General features: G+C 40.7%; 1 protein-coding gene across 2 annotated transcripts in view; it reads left to right on the top strand.

Annotated features, from left to right (window-relative positions):
- Nucleotides 1-22,180, top strand: part of atp10d (ATPase phospholipid transporting 10D) — a 41,648-nt gene that overhangs the window by 5,348 nt on the left and 14,120 nt on the right. The window contains exons 3-11 of one of the 2 annotated variants that reach the window (XR_004326851.1): nucleotides 1,715-1,906; nucleotides 8,777-8,981; nucleotides 11,246-11,331; nucleotides 13,310-13,416; nucleotides 17,855-17,986; nucleotides 19,047-19,159; nucleotides 19,815-20,067; nucleotides 20,814-21,037; nucleotides 21,489-21,680. Coding sequence is in view for 1 of the 2 variants with exons in the window: in XM_032499809.1 (XP_032355700.1) it covers nucleotides 1,712-1,906; nucleotides 8,777-8,981; nucleotides 11,246-11,331; nucleotides 13,310-13,416; nucleotides 17,855-17,986; nucleotides 19,047-19,159; nucleotides 19,815-20,067; nucleotides 20,814-21,037; nucleotides 21,489-21,680 (1,507 nt within the window). In the remaining variant the exon portion in view is untranslated. Of the gene's footprint in view, nucleotides 1-1,711; nucleotides 1,907-8,776; nucleotides 8,982-11,245; nucleotides 11,332-13,309; nucleotides 13,417-17,854; nucleotides 17,987-19,046; nucleotides 19,160-19,814; nucleotides 20,068-20,813; nucleotides 21,038-21,488; nucleotides 21,681-22,180 lie in introns of both variants that reach the window. The other variant, XM_032499809.1, reaches the window with a different exon arrangement.

Below are 22,180 nucleotides of genomic sequence, written 5' to 3'. Positions count from 1 at the left end.
AGATGTTGTCCGTACCGTTACCTGTTGGGACACAGATGTTGTCTGGACCTTCCTCTGTTGGGACACAGATGTTGTCCGGACTGTCTCCGTTTCTGGCTCTGCATGGGAACAGTGACGGGACAACCAGCTTGCTTCGAAGCAGCGTCATAACTCCTGGAAAATGATGTCCATCTCGCAAATGTATCTGTCTCTGAAGTTATCTCAACCATTAAATTTCAGCAACAGGAAATAAAACTCACAACCTTTTTTTTTCTCTGCTGAAACGATTCGCAGTGTTGGTGAATTCTTAAGAAACAAACGCCACTAAACGCTGGCTTAAAATGCTTTGGAACTCGCATTACTGAGATTGTAACGTGTATAATATTGCCCAATGTATGTAGGAATGAGTTGATAATGAGCATATTACTGCGTTACAGCAAAAAGGAATACATTACTGTAATTGCGTTACTTTTGTAACACATTACTCCCAACACTGGTAATGAAAAAGTTAAATCATATTTTAGCTGCTTTTTGTAAAAATACACTCCATGAATTGAGTTAAATGGGTTCATGTGTCTGAAGGCAATTGAAAATCGTATTGTGGCAGACTTTGTGAGTTTAATAAAACTTATTGTACAAATTATCGATTTGTCATATCGTGATAAAACGTGTGATTTACACCCCTAGCCTGTATCACAGAAGCGAGATCAGTGTCTCATCAAGCTGTCTTTGAGATTAACTGAGATACCGTTCCGTTTCTTTTGAACTACTTTCTTAAAGTCTCTGTTGAAAGGTCAGTCTGTGGAGTCTTTGGTGATTTGGATTAACCGAAGTTTTTTGCGCAGGACGGAGAGCAGAAGTAAAGCAAAGTGAGCTGTTTGGGGGGGATGGTGGTGCAGTGGATATGACACATCTTTGTGTTCGATTCCCACTGCAATACATCATCCAATGTGTCCCTGAGCAAGACACCTAACCCCTAGTTGCTCTAGAGGCGTGCAACCTCTGAAATATAGCAATAGTAAGTTGCTTTGGATAAAAGCATCGGCTATATGGAATGTAATAATAATGAATGAGCTGCCCGGCAACAGTAGCAAACACATCCATGGTAAACACTGACATACCACCAAACGTTGCATTTGTCTACCCTAATCCAGTGTTGCCTTTAGGATAAAAAAGAAAAAGAAAAAAGAAATCTCTACACCCTCCAACCAAAGACCTGGGTTGCACACCGTCCTCCAGGCAGTGCTCCTTTTGTGTCTTTCAGATGGAGTACACCCAAAACACAGACTAAACAACCCTCAACAAAGTGGAGTTTTTTCCTATTTCAGAGTTATCTTTTTTTTCTGACTGTTGTCTGCGGTTCACGTTAGGTTCACATTAAAGGAGCCAGTGTATTCTTTGAGGGATTCACTGCCCCATGATCCATTGCAAGTTGGTTTAGTTTTGAATGTTCTATGGAGTGTGTAATTTGGGTAGAAAGAGCTAGTATATTTTATTTGTCTATAGTTTTCTAAATGCCATGCCTTTCATGGCCATCAGTTTAACAGGGTAGAGATATTTCAGTCCCAACCAAAGTGGTGACCCAGCCGACAGACAGACAGGCAGGAGGTGCATGCTGGTCTGGTAGTACACCAATGGAAATGGATCATAGCACTTGGTTGCACTTCCACACCTTCTCTTGTACATTTTTAGTTTCTGTGTCCTAATTTGCTGCTGTGGCCTTCCTTTGTAGGGTTGCCAACCTCTACTTCCTGTTCGTGGTGTTACTGAACTGGGTGCCGGTTGTTGAAGCCTTTCAAAAGGAAATTACCATGATTCCTCTGCTGGTGGTTCTCGTTGTTATCGCCATCAAAGATGCCCTGGAAGACTACAGACGCTACTTGTTCGACAAGAAGGTCAACAACAGTGTAGTGCGAGTGTTCTGCGGGTGAGTGAACCTCTGTCAGCTTATGGGCCATCTCCAAGGACAAACGCCATTTTCAATTTGATTTCAATTCCATTTTACTTAGATTTCAATACAAAATAGACATCATCTCAGGACACCTTAAAGATAAAGTAGGTCTAGACCACAATCTATAATTTACAGATAGGGTGGAATAAAATTGATGTGATATGAACAAACAGAGAAATTTATCTTTTGATATAAAACAGATGTTGACAAAGTTTCATTTTGGGGACATCATTCGAAATTGGGAAAAATTAGAAGTTGGAAAAACGGTTATAAATTGCAATATATCGCAGAATATTGCAATATGTTTAAAATCGCAATAATATCGTATCGTAACATAAGTATCGCGAGGATATCGTATCGGGAGGCGTCTGGTAATTCCCTCCCCTAGTCATAGGACCTTTTAAAAGAAATATACTGTGAATCAAATATAGAACATTTCACGCCTACAATATTGACCCTGTCTATATACTGCATTATCAATTCTCTTTCAAATGAATTAGCTCACATTAAAATTGCAGTAGGAATCTTACTCCTTTGATAGTCTTCTGTGATCTTCTTCCTCGGACTTGCATTAGTTCCTACATGTCTGTCATGAACTAATGCAGCAAGCTCTTCTTTCTGGAGTCAGATACACTGTGACTGATGGACCTTTTATATGTATGCACACAAAATTGAATCCGTTTTTCTTTATTTACTTGTGATAGAGTTGCCTTCGTAAGATGAAAAATTCAAAAATTAATAAAATGTTTTGAGTTGCAGAAATGTACCTTCATAATGGAAAGCTCTTGATCTAAAACCACGTTTGCAGGCTGCATCGTTTATAATTTAAACCTCAGATGTAATGGTGTTTAGGTGATTTTCTTCAGGACACAGCAGCGGGTGTCGGCTAAAGCAAAGGTTCAAACTGCAGCTTCTGATGAAGCAGTAGTGGGGTTTTAGTGCACTAAATTTCCCCTTGGTGGACTAATAAAGTATACATTATTAAAAAATAAAAAGTTAGTGTACTGTATGTGTGATGAGGGGATCAGTTTAGCTACAGAAGAGTTTGCTTGAATGGTCTGAAGCATGAAGACAACGCCTATACTAGTGGCTACGTGAACATGCACCTGTATAAGGAATGGATTTTGTGTAGCAAATTATACAGTCTAAGGACAGGATGATGGTTTCTGTGTGGGTTGGGATGTCTCCTGATGGTCGTTGGTGGTGTCTGTCGACATTTGGACCAGACTGAGGTTTGAGACTGTGGCGATTCTATAGATCTTCTGTGCCGCCGGGTTGAAGATGTGTGTGAAGCATCCAACAAACACACTTAATTCCTTTTTTATTAAATTCTTCCAAAGTCTTCACTACATACAGTGTGTCATGTAAGTCTGGACAGACATGGATATAAACTGCAACACTGGTTGGTGGAGGCATGCAACCACAAAGTTGTAGTTCTAGTATTATGAAAACAATAAAAAAAGGATAGACTGGAATGGAAATGATGTTGTTAGTAATTCAGGCAGCCATTTTGTGTCCTCCAAAAGGGATTTAGTAAAACAATTTTGTAGGCAAGGCAAGGCCAGGCAGCCCTGTTTGTATAGTCCATTTCAGCAAAAAAGCAATTCAAAGAGCTTTGGATAAAACACTTAAAGACATCCATCAAAGAGAATATAAACACAGCTAAAACAGAATAAGACAGGTAAAAAATATAAGAATTAAAGTAACTTGGCGTAACTGTTTGGTGTTTTTATGTCAGTCATTTTAGAAGAGCCATCATTCCAGTATGCTAGAACGAACATATATATTATCAGGAAGCGTTAAACTAAGCTGTTCAATTTCACTGTTAGATATATGAAGCTGTCCACTGCTCTGATCTCGAAGGACTGCCAGGAACTCAATACCGCACAATGCCTGCTGCTGCTCCTTGACCCTCTTTTCTCATATATCTGATTCCATAATCCGCCTTTTAAGGCAGTTGTTAGACTTGAACCTTGAGTTTGTTTACAGTGTGAGTGCCCTTTAGAGGAGTGGCGGTGAATTCCGTCGCCAAGGTAATGCCTCGGTCTATCTGTCTATCCTTCCATTTCCCCATTGCCTGTCATGTTCATATCTGTAGGGACAGGCAAATATCCAATATCCAACATCAGAATGGTCTGTTTGAACGTGGAAGAAAAATTACAATTAGACGGTTGCAGGTAGGTAAGGCTTCTACGGGGAGACATAAACCTGGCAGGCAGATCTGAATCCACTGGAGCAGTGGACTCATGTATAGCTTAGAACATCCGTCCCGTCTTAACTTTACCAAGGAGCGCCTGCGGAAGAAAAGGACGGTAGTACCTTCCTTCACAGATGATGAGGAACTGAGTCAACTTCGGAAGTTGTATAAAGGCAACAAGATCCGGACCACAAAGTATTCTCTCCTCTCCTTCCTGCCCAAGAATCTGTTTGAGCAGCTCCATCGCTTGGCCAATGTCTACTTCATCTTCCTCGCTGCTCTGAACTTTGTTCCCGTTGTGGAGGCCTTCCAGCCACAGATCGCTCTGGCTCCAATCATACTGGTGCTGTCAGTGACGGCGGCCAAGGATATCTGGGAAGACTACCGCAGGTTTCAATCAGATCAGTCGATCAACAGCCTTCTCTGCCATGTTTACAGCAGGTAGGGTTAAATGTTGCTTTCAGTCGAGTTTGTTGTGGCAACAACCAACAATGGAGATGACCTTTTCTTTACTGTAGTGTTATCCAAGAGAGATAGTTGTGACTCAGTTGTGCGCGCCCCTGTTTGAGCTCTGATCTTTCTCTCACAGATGTTGTCGGCACAAGTGATGTGGTAGCAGAGATGCAAATGATGCAAATCAACCCTGAAGCATTTGCACATTAATTCTGTAAATAATGCACCATAACTCTTGATACGTTTTCTCGTTCAGGGAAACGGACTGCTACTGTGTTCAGTCACAGTTTAATTATAATGTTAAGTTGTTCTATAAGGGTGTTATAAGACACTTTTGATAACGTATTCATTTATACTGATTTAGATTCATTTAGATTAATTGTGTGCATGAACTAGTTTATAATAAAGTGCAATAACAGTCTAAATAAGAAAACACACTTTTAAAGCGTGTCCTAGGAAAGCCAAATATAATGGCAATAAAATAGTAGTTCAAAAGTTTTCAAAAGAGAAACTGAAAAGGCAACTGTCCATCATGGGCGTGATTCTGATCTAAAATAATACAGCCACAATTATACTTGTAGAGGAAATGTGTACGCAGCGGAAAGCCTTATTATTAATATTAATATTATTATTATCGTTAGTGTAGCACGGAGACTGCACCATTGTCCTTCTTTTCAGTGTTTCTTTTGATTCAATAAAAAGCTGGCTGAATTGATCAAAATATTCTTCTTTAAAACCATTTTTTTTATTTTTAAGTTTACAATCAAGCCACAAAAATACCTTAAAACATAATGAATTATTTTGAACAAGTGTCCCCATTTAAAAGAAATACAACGCTTTTGTACACTTGTTAAATTAGCTGATCATAATGTAAATTAGTGAGCCACTGGTAAAGCTCATCTGATAACCCTTAAAGCCACACACCTCCAGAAATGAGACTCTACACCTGACTGTCCCTGGTCTCCCTGGTCCTTACCTGAGACTCTACACCTGACTGTCCCTGGTCTCCCTGTTCCTTACCTGAGACTCTACACCTGACTGTCCCTGGTCTCCCTGTTCCTTACCTGAGACTCTACACCTGACTGTCCCTGGTCTCCCTGTTCCTTACCTGAGACTCTACACGTCCCTGGTCTCCCTGTTCCTTACCTGAGACTCTACACGTCCCTGGTCTCCCTGGTCCTTACCTGAGACTCTACACGTCCCTGGTCTCCCTGGTCCTTACGGGACTCTACACCTACTGTCCTGGTCTCCCTGTTCCTATCTGAGACTCTACACCTGACTGTCTCGGGTCCCCTGTTCCTTACCTGAGACTCTACACCTGCCTGTCCCTGGTCTCCCTGTCCTTACCTGGGACTCTACACCTGACTGTCCCTGGTCTCCCTGTTCCTTACCTGAGACTCTACACCTGACTGTCCCTGGTCTCCCTGTTCGTCAGTTCTTTCTGTCTCCTTTTCCTGTGACATAGTGACATTAGTATTTCCATTAGCACCCATTCTTAAAAAGATGTTACCAAATTGTATTGATATTAGGACTTATTGTACTTACTTGGCATTTAGCTGTACTGAAAAATAATCCCATGTCTGTTTTTTTTCTTTGTCATTTTATCTGGGCAACAACAACACAAATCTTTAACGTCAGGTGTCTAAATATAAGTTAGGTTCATAAGTTCACCACGTGTTATGTTATAATTACAAAATGATCTTGCATCCTCCACATACATATTAGGATTAATCTGGGACAGAGGATATATATTTAACTGCAACAAACCCACTGATCTGCCACTTAACATCATATTGAGCCCGACACAACTGTAGATCTTTAATATTAACCCTAAAATCAGTTCACACACATAATGTTAGGCCTATCGCCGTGTTAACATTGGTTGTAGTGGTGCATTTCTATCCAACAAGCTGTTAAACAAGCCTACTTACTACATTCCTGTTACCCTGTTACCCAATGTAAGTTGAGTGCAGATGGGTAACGTACAGCAGGCAGTGGACCAAACCACTGTGAGGCAAGGGGGCGGGGGGATCAAAATGTTTCTGATCTTACTAGCATTTTTTAGGCTATTTACACAGATATTTTAAGTATACATCATGATGTTATTTACCATCCACAGTTTAAATGATATTTCTAGGGAGCGGACAACCCTTAGGTGGCCCCTTAGGGGGGCCCCGACCTCCCTGGGATTATGCCTATGCTGTCCATCCACACTACATAAAATAGGTTGATCTGAAATCCAACATCCAAATCTAAATATTAAAAACAGTAGAAAGAAGAAGATAAGAAAAGACCCTGCTCATTTGTGAAAACCTTCCCCAATCATAATCTCTTTTTTGGGGGCGACGTATCTGTATTTAAAGCATTACTTATATCCTGATCCAGCAGCACATTAGCTCCTGCGCTGTTTTCACTACTACACTGTTTATTTTCTGTCAGAAGCCATGCATGACATCCACCACTCTGTGGTAACCTATTAATAGAATTGCACAGCATTATGTCTTTGTATTGTATTTAAAAAACAAAACAAAGTAGTTAGTTTTGGAGAACCTCATGAACATGTACAGTACATATCTGAATAGTTACAGTGATTCCTCTGCCGTGCCTGGAAATGGTTTGACAGTTAGACTGACTGTAATAATTAACCACTTATTGTACCCACGGTATGTTTGAATAATACCTGTCAGTCAAAAGGGTTGTACTTAGTGTCTTCATTAAGTCAGAGATATGTTTTGGGTGTAACATTCAATAAACCAATCAGAGGTCATCTCCCATTCCCTTTCAAAGCCTGGCGTGTTTGTACCTTGGCGTATTGCTATTAGAATTTGCATCGTAATATTTTTATTTGTTATCTTTTGCATGTGTGTGTGCTATCGCACATCCCTGTGTGTGTAACAAGCAGAGTGTGTGTGCGCGCTGTGCATAACCCTAGGCGCATTTTACAAATCTGCTGTTAAAATAACAATGAAACGCTGCGTTGTTGACTTTAGAACAGGTTTTTGTTGGTCAATGGCGCGATCACTTCCCGCTGCTTCAAGATTGCAATATGCCAAGAATGCACCTGAACACACCTCCCTGTAAGACTAGCACGCCCAGCATGCACCTGAACACATCTCCCTGTAATACCAGCACGCCCGGAATGCACTTGAACACACCTCTCTGTAAGTCCCTGTTTATTCGTGCATTAGAAGATCATCACAATTAGTAAATTATCAAATAACTTCTTCCAACCAACGTTTGTGAAAAAGTTATCTTCATACAACAACTTTTAAATCAAGACAACATTTTGGACAAATTCCTTTCAGGTTTCAGGATCCATAATATAGTCTGTCAAATGTTAAAAAAATGACTTAATGCTGTCTTTGTGTGCCATGCGTATATGCCATTTTAAAGTAATTGGACCTCTCTGTGGCATTTGTTACAGTGCAGTAGGCATTCAGCGTCTTGCAGTGGTGTAATTCCTAGCAGCAGTATAGATCGGGTTAACTTATAATTGTCATCTTTCTTCCTCTATTGTCTTCTGCGGTGTTTTCCAAGGCTCTATCAAGGGCCCTTTTTTATTTGCATCATGTTTGCACAACTTAAACTTCAAACTTTAACCTTATTATCCCGAAGGCTATTTGATCTGCAGCAGGCATCAAATCACATCAAGGTATACATGACAAACATAAAACATGACAACAGCAACAGTTACAGAAAAATTCCACACCACAAATTAAAACAAGGTACGCAGCTATAATTCCCTTAAAAAATCGAGTCAAGCAAGTAACCGTCAGTGTCTTTAAGCTGTGTTGAGGATGTTGAATGCTGCATGACCCAAAATTTCCCTTTGCTCACTGAGAATGAGATGGAGGCCCTTCTTATCTGTGTGGAGACTATTTTACATGCTTTGATTACCACATAGCAACTTGAAATTTAGCATAGTACATGTATAAAATAGCATAAATGGAAATAATCAAGTGAAGTCCCTCAAAATGTTACTTAAGTGCAGTACTAATTGTGCATTTCTACCACTGTCCGGGATTGCTCTGTACTCTGTTCAATAAAGAAAAAAGTAAGCCTTTATTGCTAGTTAAGCCTCACAAAACAAACCACTCTGGATGTTTTTTGTAATATCAGTGTGTCAATGTGTACAATAACCTCATGTTTTTCTCAGTATTTGATCATTTGCCTGAGACGTATTCTTCTGTCCATAGCAAGCAGAACGCCTACATTGTCCAGCGCTGGAAGGATGTGCGAGTTGGAGACTTTGTGCGTCTGTCCTGTAATGAAATCATCCCAGCTGACATGCTGCTGCTGTATTCCTCTGACCCGCGTGGGGTTTGCTACATTGAGACCGCCAACCTGGACGGAGAGACCAACCTGAAACAGAGACAGGTGGTTTCAGACCTCCCATTGCAGGTAATAATACACAAAGTAGATTAATAGCTAACTTGTCTTTTCAATAAAGCTATAGTGCGTAGTTTCTGTTGCCCCCATGAGGGATTCTAAGTAACAACAACAAAACTGTTGGCGCGTCCACATGACACAAGCCTTCAGCGCACGCACCCCCACCCCTCCTCCACACAGTTGCTAGTAGCCAAGGATGACTCAGAGGATTAAAAAAACATGATGTACTCTTCAGAGAGTTGGTTATCTTCACTCAATCTGCGCGGGAAAGTCACCGGACGCCACAATCTTCTGAAGATAGTCATACTGAGAAATACAGAGAGAGCTGTGTGGAGCTTAATTAGCTTTGTAGCAACTCATTTGGCTATGGCGTGAATGTAACAGATGTTCCGTCATATGAAAAAGTTACGCACTAAAGCTTTAACTTTGTATGCATGGATACATTTGCAATTTCTGTTTCCCAAGGACCCGCAACCATTTAAAATGATTTTTACATTATTACATGTAAACCAAAAAAGTTTCTTCAAATGCAATTCTTATCGCCAATGTAACTTTCAACATAGAGCAATCTTTTTAACCGTCCTATTAAAGGTATTAATGGTAATGATAAAAAGTAAGATCCCCTCTTCTATAACAAATGTAATCTGTAAACTGAACAAAGGCCAAATGTAATAAGCACAGGTACTAAATATGTAATGATATCAAAACATCTCCATCAAGAACTCTATTAGATGTATCACCTTCAAACAGGGGACACCTCTGACAACATAAAGAATTATGTGTTAAATCTTTTTTAATGATTAGCTTTGGTTTTTAAAGCAGCATTGTATTTGCCACTATGGCTTGTTCTGTCGATGTATGTGTGTGTGTGTGTGTGTGTGTGTGTGTGTGTGTGTGTGTGTGTGTCCATCTGTATATTTACAGTAGATGAAAATGTAATGTTTGTGTAAGTATTGATACAAATATAAATGTTTTCAAATTACGATTGGTGGTCAGGCAAAACCAATGGAAGACTAATGGAATCAGGGTCGTAAAAATGTAATGAGCCATGACCACATGGAGTGTGGGTCTGTTTGTGAAAGCCAGCGGATACATTTTATATGTATGACAGTATATGTTTTTAGTGTTCCTTGAGTTCCAGTTTAGGAGGATAATTGGTAAATGGACAGCATTTATGTATTTGTATTCAAGTAATGCTTTTTCTAGTGTTAGCGAGCAATCAAAGCATTCTACAGGCACCACATTCATGCTCCGGTGCCCGAGGCTACTATACAAGGTGCCACCTGCTCATCTGTTTGTTTTGTTCGGGTTGATTGTTGATATGTCTCCTAGTAAGCAGAGTGATGGGGATAATGGCCAGTGGCACCCCAGGAAGGGGGATGTGCAGTCCCCGGGTGGCGTAAACGTAGTATGAAATATTGCAACCTTTTTTGTCTTTAACAGAATCCAAAGTTGAATAATATACTTCTACAGACAATATATGGTGAGACATTATGTTATCACAATGTCGAGAATGTCGACATTTCTAAAAAAACTCCTTGTTTTCTAAGGGAAATGCACATGTCGGTCAGTGAGTCTGACAATTATTCTATTTTTTTAAAGAAGTACATAAAATGTCCATCAGTGTATTGACCTTAACGGATACATCTGGCCTAGCTGCCCTTGCTTGTAAAGAAAAATACATTACACAGAAGTGCAAAGAAAATACTAATTTATAATCTCAAAGGAAATAATTGAGACTGTCTTTAACGTCAAGTCTAATAGATATGGAGATTAAACAAAAATATTTAAAAATGAAATATCTTTCAGTTTTTCAAAAACTAGTTTCTAGGCAGATAGATTGTAGAGACAATATGTCGTGAAAAATAACATGGATTTTATGCATTCTCTGCCTTTGCTCTGTTTCTATGGAAATGGGTATGATGTTGTCACCGTGGGAACAGAAAATATTTAGGTGAATTATGGGTAAAACGGTAAAGAAACAAAAATGATTCTAGGTAAAAGAATTCTCTTTTGTACCAAGCCATACAAGCCTTACATCAGTCAAAATCAGCCAGATGTCCAGCTGGCCTGGTCATACCTAAGGGTGTATAGGGTATTGTAGTCTGCGGTGTATGTTCTTCATGTTATGTCTGCCGGTGTCTGTAGGGACTATTTGTTTGTATCATATGTCTGATGTCAGAAAGTGCCTTGCGACACATGAAGGGATCTACTACTTACGTGTACGTATCGTCAGGTTTTGATTGGATGTGTTGTGTTTGTGTGTGTGTTTCCAGGGAAGGGAGTTCTCCCTCGAGAGTTTCCACTGTCGTGTTGAGTGTGAGAACCCCAACAATGAACTCAGCCGGTTCAGGGGTTACATGTGAGTTCCTTTTCACCTTCATCATACACTGAAGTACACTGTGTGCCATGAGATTGATATACAGTATAGTGTGGGATCAGTAGTGTAGATATTAGCCTTGAATACTGTCTTCTTGTATTCGCCATTGTTCATTCAAACAAAAAAATCATTAAGGGGCGACATTCCTTTACTATGACATCAGCTGTGTTCAAAACCGCTCCCTCATTCACTCAATGGTTCAAATCCCCGTATGGACCCAAAAAGTTGGGAGTGTGGATTGGTGGCTGGAGAGATGCCACTTCACCTCCTGGGCACTGCCAGGTGCCCTTGAGCAAGGCACCGTACCCCCCCGACCGCTCAGGGCGCTGGTTCAGCTGGCAGCCCACTCACTCTGACATCTCTCCATTTATAGTGCATGTATAGGTCCTGAGCATGTGTGTGTATTTCAGGCCTGTGTGTGAGTACTACCAAAAAGTGTGTACACAGAGTGCAGTACAGTAATTTCCCCATTGGGGACTAATAAACAAATTATCTTATCTTATCTTTTTCAATCTCTACTCCTTATATAGTGTTTATCATATCGTGAACCATGTAGGGACCTACTTGGGTAATATGTGCGTCGGAGGTGGGCGCGGCCATCATCATATAAGCAAACACAAACCAAAATACTTCTAATACGCCTCTGAAACTAAAAGCAAGCACCCAGAAGGAGAGTCAAATGTATATATGTTGCATGTTACATTTACACAGTTTAGAAACAAGAGACGGCTCCATTTTTCCTTTTGCACTTTCGTGCTCGGTCCGTAATAATAATTTCAATTCAATTTCATGTAGTATCATATCATAACAAGAGTTATCTCAGGACACTTTACAGATAGAGTAGGTCTAGAACACACACTATAATTTGCAAAGACCCAACAATTCTAGTAAACCCCCCAAGAGCAAGCTTTTAGTGGCGAGGAAAAATTCTTTTTTAGGAAGAAACCTGGGACAGACCCAGGCTTTTGGTATGTAGGTGGAGTCTGACGGGGCCGGTTGGGGGGGTGATGCTCAGTGGCAACAGTCACAATAAAGATAATGGAACTTTGACTAGAAATAGTAGCTTTAGTAGTTCAGGGCATAGCAGGGCACTGCACTGCAGGGCATAGCAGTGATAGCAATAATAATAATAATAATAATAATAATAATAATCCATACAACAACATTAGGTTCCTCGCACTTTACGTACAAGGTACTGTTGGGGTCTAGCACTTTCGTGCTCGGGGCCTAAATAAACAGTAAATACAGAAAAACATATTTTACATGCAAAAAAAAAAAGGCTGAATGGGTTTAGTGCAGAATTTGCAAAGAATATACAGTTATACAGTATACACTGTACATATATATATATATAATTTCAGGCCTATGGCTAGCTTGCCTAGATATCTTTATCTGTCTCTCCCCCCCCCCCCCACTACATTCATCTGACAGCTTTAGTTACTTTACACATTAAGATATTTGCACACAAAACACATGTAGTTTATAAAATAGGACGTTATTATACAGTAAATTAAACCACTCAACAATATAACGGCCTACATGTCCAGCTGAAATGATCAGACCATTAAACACACAACAGTTTGGATCCTTTACACTTTCTAAAATCTGAGGATGTTTCTGCATTGAGTACTTTTACTTTTAATACTTTCACTTAAGTAACATTTTCAATGCAGGACTTCTGCTTGTAACAAAGTTTTTTTACAGTGTGGTATTAGTAGGTTTATTTAAGTAAAGGCTCTGAATACCTCCTCTTTAATTTTGTTCATAATTGTTTTGTGTGAAACACATTGTATGAAATGGGCTTCGGTATAAAATAAAAGTGTGTGTGTGTGTGTGTGTGTGTGTGTGTGTGTGTGTGTGTGTGTGTGTGTGTGTGTGTGTGTGTGTGTGTGTGTGTGTGTGTGTGTGTGTTGTGTGTGTGTGTGTGTGTGTGTGTGTGTGTGTGTGTGTTGTTCCGCAGGGAGCACCCCGGTGGGGTTCGCGTCGGCCTCCATAACAACAACCTCCTGTTGAGAAGCTGCACCATCCGCAACACTGAGACTGTGGTGGGCATGGTGGTCTACGCTGGTAGGAGCACAGCATCACTTACATAACATGTGACCAGTAACCAGTCCCATCGGGCCTAATCACCACACTCAGTGAGCTTTCAGTTTGAGGAATACATCAACTATTTGAAAGATAAGCCTGCAAGTGTCGTCCTAATGATGATTACAGTTTGAACACACAAGTCAATTTGTACCCACTTTACTCGTGCACATGGGTTCCCGTGGACTGGTTTGTGCAGTCTGTTCACTGCAGACAGCTGATGTGATGTAACACTTTTTTTAATCTCTTACAGTCCTATTTTAATCTACTACTTTAACTTTAGCAAATCTAAGAACATCCACAACAGTAACGACTTTCACGTCCACTTGCATCTTTGCATGGACTTTGGATGGATTTGCATTGCTGTCAGTCTGAACCCACCTTTTATTGTGCGGTGGTCCGGTTCAAATGGACTCTGGTGTCTTAAATCTTGGTCTGGTTCCAAGTTTGTGGCATGACAAGAAAACCGATAGGGGTGGGCAAAATAACTGATCGCGATTCTCTCTAGAACAATTCAATGCTCGATGCAGATAAGTTAATAATAAATTATTATTATTACACATTACATGTGACCACCTCATGTTTCATGTTCTAAGAAGCCAGTTCTCCACCTTTAACCATGACTGAGCCTCTGACATGGAAGATCACTGTGAGAGAAGGTGACTCAGCATGTTTAAGGCTTAAGCATGGAATGACTACACAATAAAAACCTCAGTAGACAAAACATTTCATTAAAACTTATGTGTGACAAATACTGCATATGTCAAAATCTAACAAATTCAGATTTACAAGTCTATTTTTTTTTTTAAATGAAAGGGAAAGTCAGTTCAAATGATGTTATAACACATTGATAATTTTCGTCATATTTGAAGAAAAATCAATAATTTCAGTGGTTGATTTCTTTTGGACGCATCCAGCTGTGATAGATGTGCAGAGGGAAAAAAAGGACAAATACGCCTACACCACACTTTTAAAAGTGACATGGACCAGAAAAAAAGTATTCTGAGCCCTGCTTAGAGTCTCACACCCTCTCCTACCTACCGCTGTGCCATTATAGCTTCTGTATTACTTATATGTGTTTTTTTTACTAAACATGTTTTTCTCTCCTTGTAGCAGCCTTTTTAAACACATTACATGTAGCAGCCAGTAAGGTGACTGAGAGGAAGAGTAGGGACCTATAGGGGCTCAATATGTGTGTGTATGGTGCGCTTGTTTGCAATCTACAGGAGAGCCAGAGCATATCGGTTTTAACAGACTATCTGTTTCAAATGTACTGTAATCTGATAAAAGTGTAAATGAACCCTAGCTCCTTATGTTACTGTTCTGAGTAGAGATAATACAAGTGGAACCAGTCAGATGAGTGGAAGCCACCAACGAACTATGTGCAGGTATTTTACACACACACACGATGCAAATTTTGCCCGCAGACTGTAAAGAAGAAAGGAAGGTGGCCATAAGTACAGTATACAGTGTAAACATGACACCGATCCTTCAGCCGTGGCATTCTCTGAGCTATGCTCCAGGCATCTGGAACTGTTAAATTACTAGAAGATCATTTAACCATTAGACAATAATGCAACCCTTTCATTGATTGAATAGGTTTAGGCACATCATGTACATAAATGAACGGTTGTGGATCAAAATTCAGCATTTTGTGTTTCTTAAAGTGGTCATATTTTGCTTTTTTGGCATTTTCCCCTTTCCTTTATTGTGTTATATATCTTACTTTGTGTGCATGTTATAGGTTTACAGAATGAAAAAGCCCAAACTCCACCCCAAAATGATTTACTCTGGGGAACAGACTCAGGTTCGAACATGTACGGCTGAGCTGTAGCCATGGTTAACGGCTACAGCAGGTTTGTTTTGGATCACAACAGCTTGCCTGTCAGGGCCCGCCCTGTTCTGCTTCTGTCTGGCTAGTAGTCCTTACCTAGGTACTGTCAGGGCCCTCATACTCTGCTCCTGACTGGCTAGTAGTCCTTACCTAGGGACTGTCAGGGCCCTCATACTCTGCTCCTGACTGGCTAGTAGTCCTTACCTAGGTACTGTCAGGGCCCTCATACTCTGCTTCTGACTGGCTAGTAGTCCTTACCTAGGTACTGCGCATGTGCAACTCCCAACAAAGGTGGAACAGAAGTGAGATGTCTCACTCTGTAGCTAAAACAGAGAGCTCAACACACAGGGGGAAAAGAGGAGCTGCAGCAATATGTAGTACAACAAAAATATGGTGTTTTTTTAAATTGAAACCATTAGGGGTAGGAATCACCAGACGCCTCCCGATACAATATCATCACGATACTTACGCCACGATACGATATTATTGCAATATTCTGCAATATATTGCATTTTATAAACTTTTTTTCCAACTTATGATGATGATGTTCCCAAAAGGAAACTTTGTCTGTTTTATCTCAAAAGATAAATTTCTCAGTTTGTTAATCTCACTTCAATTTTATTTCAGCAAAATGGGACAAACTGACCAACACATATACAATAAAAGATCGATACTTGGCGTCTGTGTATCAATGCAGTATTGCCACTGAAAACATAGCAATACTGTGCTGGATTGATTTTTTCCCCACGCCCTAGAAACCATGTAAACCTATTCTAGGACAACCTCTTAATACAATTATGAACCTGAAAATGAGAATAATATGAGCTCTTTAATTGATTAGGACTGAAACTATCTGCCAATGTTACTGCTGTTTACAGCAAGTACTGATGAGACCAACCTTTTGACCTTGCATTATTGTAGAGCAGGTTACTGTGTTTTGAATTTACTATTGCAGTGCATGTTTGGAAAGTGTGCCTGTCCGTGTCCTGATTGCTTGGCTCCAAGGAACCTATAAAAGATGGAAGAGGTTCTTGTTTGGCCCCCATGAGCACATCCGATCGACTTCCCACTCAACATTCCTCTCCCTTCTCAGTAGTACACCTGCCAAGTCTAAAGTTGATTTGACAAATGGATCTCGAGATATGTGAAGGACATTCACACATGCCTAGAATGACATGCATTCCTTTATAGTTTGATGCTGCTGCTACACTTCCACCCATATACACCAACTTTACCATAGCACAAAGTGTTCAAGAGATATGAGTTATGACAGGTTTTGTAATATAAGCCCTGCCCACAGCATTTGCTGGTGTATATGTAGGCTCATCTGCTAACATTTGCTACCTACGGTTACTCAAAACACGCTTCTCTTCGTCAGAGAAGCATAATTCTAGAGAGAATGGGATAGTCCTCATCAAGAAGTCTTACAAATATCATGTAAACGGCTAGAAATACAACAAAGGTTACTACTTTTCGATGCGGCACCGCTAATCTTGGTCAACAGCAAGTGATATAAGATGCTAGAGCTTCAAAGATGAATCAATTAGTTTTCAACTGTTAAATTAATGTCCAGCTATTTTGATAATCCATTGATTGTTTTGAGTGGTGTTTGGTGTTTTTAAGCCTCCAAATGTCACCTTCGAGGCACTAGGATTAGGCAATGATTAGGGTTAGGGTAAGGGTTAGGTGCCTTGAAGTTGGGGGCTTAAAACACCATTGAGCATTTTGAGTCATGTTTTTTGTGAAAAAGTATCGGTTTTAGTTTCTTCTCTCCTCTGTGACAGTGAAATCTTTGAGCGGTGGATAAAACAAGACATTTAGGGACCAAACAACTGATTTATTTATACAGAAAATAATCGACAATGAAAATAATTGTCAGAAAGCGAGCTCTTCTGGGCCCGGTTTCATAACCAGTTGGCCCCGGGTTTTCCAATCCAGCTAACAACTTATCATGTGTGTGTATCACAGCCGCCTCTTTGCCACAGAGCTCCACTGTTGTTAATACACATCATGGAGTCACACTGTTGCACTGGGTGACATGATCCTTCATTACCATGAACACACACACACACACACACACACACACACACACACACACACACACACACACACACACACAACACACACACACACACACACACCACAACACACAGACAGCAGTTTATTTTGACTTAGTCCTAATAAAATTGTAGTCCTTAAAGGTTTGATTTTTCCTATTTTTTTTAATTAAGACATAAAGATCAATTTCCAAAAGATGATTTTTTTTTTATTCCTCTTTTTAGTCAACTATAGCATGGGTTCATAAACGTATCAGCACCACTGTAAATTAAACTTAATACTGGACCAGTGTCAAAGATTGTTGTTCCCATCAGTCACTTAGACACAAAAACATAGGAAAGTAGGGTCCAGGTTGAAAAGGAAAAATGGAAGTTCCCCTTTAAGCCTGGAGGGCCACCAGGCTGGCGAAACACTGGGGGAAACCCTGCACGTTATTTATACCGCTGCTACATTTTCAGCGTTGCTGATGTAACTGGTTGTGTATAACTGAGCATGTGTTGTCTGTTCTTCTCTCCCTGTGTGACTCAGGTCATGAGACTAAAGCCATGATGAACAACAGCGGGCCGAGGTACAAGCGCAGCCAGCTGGAAAAGCATCTGAACACAGACATCCTGTGGTGTGTGCTCCTGCTCATCATCATGTGTCTGACTGCTGCTATAGGTGTGTACCAACACAAATCTCACTTCCCAGCACCGCTATGAACACCAGTGGTGGAATGTAACAGAGGTTTCTGCCTGAAAGGAAGTTTTTCCTCGCCACTGTCGCACTGTTGCTTGCTCTGGAGGAAACTATTAGAACTGTTGGGTCCTTGTAAATTCTGGAGTGTGGTCTATCTGTATAGTGTCTTGAGATAACTCTTGTAATGAATTGATACTATAAATAAAATTGAATTGAATTGAATTAAATACACCCAAGTACACATTTAAGGTACTTGAGTCTTTTTGTTTCATGCCCCTTTCTGCTTCTACATCTCAGAAAGAAATATTGTACTTTTTACTATTTGACAGCTTTAGTTATTAGTTACTTTGCATATTAAAATGTTTGCACACAAACATGTGTTGTTTATAAAAGAAATTTCAAATTAAACTACCCAACAATATTCAGGCCTACAAGTCCAGCTGAAATGATTAGACCAGTAAACACTTACTTGATTGACAGAACTGTTTGGAAAATTCCCAGTTTCTGAAATGTGAGGATTTTTCTGCATTAAGTACTTTTACTTTTAATACTTCAAGCACATTGCCCTGATGATAGTCACAGACGTTTACTTAAGCAATATTTGCAATACAGGATCTGAATAATTCTTCCACCACTGCGTATATCTGACGGTGTAAAACAACATGTAGACCACTGGGGAGCCAGTCTTTCCACTTCTCCAACCATCACAACTCTAGTTTTGGTTGAAATAAACACATAGTTTACCGATGTACATATGAAAATATGTTGGCTCTATACACGCTAAATGTATTGCTTTTTTAAATGGAGTTTGGTGGGTTTAGTGCTAGCGACTTCAGTGCTGTTTCTGGGTAAACAGGAAGGTCTCAAAGAGGTTTTAAAGGTCTATATCGGAAGGGATCTATTCCATAATGTTGTCAGAGACTTGGAATATTAATAACAATAAAGTAATTGCCCAAGAGGCATAAGGGGATTGAACCATGTCCATCTTTCATCTTTAGTTGCTCAGAGTGATGAGTAGCTCTGGTGTCTCTGTGTGTTTCAGGTCACGGCCTCTGGCTGAAGAACCTCAAAGACCCTGTCTTTCAGGTCGACACGGAGACGTCTCCGGCCCTCGCTGGATTCTACGTCTTCTGGACGATGATCATTGTGCTGCAGGTAGACACTAAATCCTTTCAGTCCCAGGTCAACAGTTGCATTTTGCACTCTTATTAAATTCTCATTATTAGTTGCAAATACAGATATCTATTACAACTTTTCTTTTTCAGGATACCCAGACATTAGAAAATGAATAAACACGTAGGGCCCTATTTAAACGAGCACAGGGCGTGAAGCGCCTGCTGCAGGTGCGTTGAGGGCGTGTACAAATCCAATATAACGGCGAAAAAAAGGGGCCGGGCGCATGGTTCAAAAGGGTTGTACTTTGTCTTAATAATAATATTAAGTGTGTTGTTGGCGTAACATGCAATGAGCCAATCAGTGTCAAATCATACGTTATATATATATGTACTGTATATACGTAGATGTTACATTTTATTCATAATGGTCTTTAAAAATGCTCTTACATTTAGGCGCCTGGTTAGCTCACCTGGTAGAGCATGCGCCCATATACAGAGGTTTAGTTCTCAATGTAGCAGCCGCGGGTTCAATTTCGACCTGTGGCCCTTTGCTGTGTGTCATTCCCCTTCTCTCGCCCCTTTCATGTCTGACGCTGTCCTATCTAATAAAAGCCTAAAAATCCCACCAAAAAACATTTAAAAAAAAAGTCATGCATTGCATTTCCCTTGGTTGAAACCCGTCTTTGTCCCATCAGGTGCTGATCCCCATTTCTTTGTACGTGTCCATTGAGATTGTGAAACTGGGCCAGATCTACTTCATCCACAACGACTTGGACCTGTACAACAAGCAGCTGGACTCCAGGATTCAGTGTCGGGCCCTCAACATCACCGAGGACCTGGGTCAGATCCAGTACCTGTTCTCTGATAAGACGGGAACTCTGACAGAGAACAAGATGGTGTTCCGCCGCTGCAGTATCTATGGAGTGGAATACCCTCATGAGGAAAACGGTGAGAACTGATAACGCGCCCCGCAGCGTCGCGTGAAAGTAGACCCGGTGCGTGTCTTCAGCGGCTGGTGGAATAACTAGTCTTGACTTGAATGGCCGTGGTAGCTCGCTGGGGGCGGGGGGGACGCAGGGCAAGCGCGCCCGGTGGAAAATAGCTTTTAGACTGTCATCAACCTCTGTTACAGTGTATGACAGTCACATATTAATATTGTATATTACAGACATAATTAATATAGTTTGTAGTATCACTTTTATACAGTAGTGAGGAATTACCTAATTAATTTTGAATGAAGAAACTTGTGAAAAATAGGATTTCAGCATGCCGGGTAGTCTTTGTATTTAAAGAGCATTTATATAATGGTACGTCCCAATGGTCTAAGGGTAACCGGGTAAACTTAAAATTCTTTGAACAAAAACACATTAACAAAAAAAAATAATTATTTTTTAAATATTTATTTATCAGAGTCAATTATTTGTCATCATAAATGATTCTGATAAATGAAAATTTACAAAAATAAAACACTGATTTTGGCAACACTGAATTTTTTTTTCTTTTTCGGTCGGACTCTAGTCATAACAGTAAACATAAGTATTAGATCAGACTGGGTATTGGCAGACACCCAGTGTTAAAGGACTTGTATCGGGATCACAACTTCTCTAGTAGGTCCAAACAATTCCAACTGTAACCCATAACAGGCTTAAGGAACCAAGTGTTGTAAATGCTCTGTGTCCGTGTCGCTCCTTCAGCTCGGAGGCTGGAGGTATACGAAGCGGAGAAGAAGGAGGAGGCGGGCCGCTCCGTAACGCTGAAGTCGGGCTGCAGCGGCAAATCCCTGAGCTGTCGCTCTCTCAGCTGCCAACGCAGCTCGGTGTCCCTGCACACACTCACTGCTGAGTCAGAGGAGGAGGAGGAGGAGGAGCATCTGTCCAATCCCATCCACCCAAGGACCAACGCCTTCTGCAGCCGTGTGGTGAGACTCACACACACACACACACACACACACACACACACACACACACACACACACACACACACACACACACACACACACACACACACACCATAGACCCATTATTTGTGTACACATCCAGAATTAAGAAAGAAACAGCTATTGCAGTTGACTCTGAATGAATGTCTTTATTGAAAATAAGTACTATGAATCTATTTTTTTCTTGAATATTAAAAAAAACTGGTCAAACTCACAAGATGAATGAGACAAAAAATGACATTATGCAGCACAAACATTTTGTCGCAAAATTGTTTTCTTCTACTCTGATTTTCTTAAATGTCATCTATTTTATCGCAGCTTTTGCAATTAGAAAATTGCATTTGAGTCCTTGTGATTTTTCCTGAAATCGGCAATTTGTATCTTTAGCCACGATGGATAATGTCATGCCGCCTCTGTGTGACTGTGTGTCCAGGCGAAGGACGTGGTCCCGGACCCCGAGCTGGTGAGGAAGTTGAACTGGTTCTGCTCCCCGGAGCTGGCTCTGAGAGACGGCTCCTCTGGGACTCCGTCCAGCCTGGAGCTCACCTACATCACGGACTTCTTCCTGGCTCTCGCCATCTGTAACAGCGTGGTGGTCTCCTCGCCCAGCCAGGCCCGGCATGTGGTGAGTAGAGGACATCTGCCAAGACGGGTTTCTCCAGAACAACATTACCGCATCTAAGATCAAGATTCCACTCGTTTTACATAGTTTAAATTGAGTTACTGACTGTGTAGACTGGTGGACAAATGAAGCTTCACTTGTGGTTTATGGAACTCAACGAGTCTGTAAGAAGTTTGCTTAGCTGTGTTCTGTATTCCAGTCTGTAAATGCTCCAGTTCAGTGTGACTCTGTTAGTTGATTATGAGGAGTTCACTGCTGATTAGTTATTTTAAACTGCGTTTGGCTTATGTTTGGCACTCATTCACGTTCCCTGCGGTCCTCTGACAAGGACCTGCTGGACACCCCCCCGCACCAGGTTGCGGACTTTTGGAGTCAGGGCTTTCTCTGCCAATGCTCCCACACTCTGGAACAGTCTACCACTCCACGTCCACTCTGACCAATCCCTGCCCATGTTCAAAAAACCTCAAAACATTTATTTTCACTAAATCCTTTGACCCCCCCCC

Source organism: Etheostoma spectabile, chromosome 20, assembly GCF_008692095.1.
Source record: "Etheostoma spectabile isolate EspeVRDwgs_2016 chromosome 20, UIUC_Espe_1.0, whole genome shotgun sequence".
NCBI classification, from domain to species: domain Eukaryota; kingdom Metazoa; phylum Chordata; class Actinopteri; order Perciformes; family Percidae; genus Etheostoma; species Etheostoma spectabile.
The sequence above is the reverse complement of the archived record's forward strand: the minus strand, read 5'-3'. Positions and strand labels throughout refer to the sequence as shown.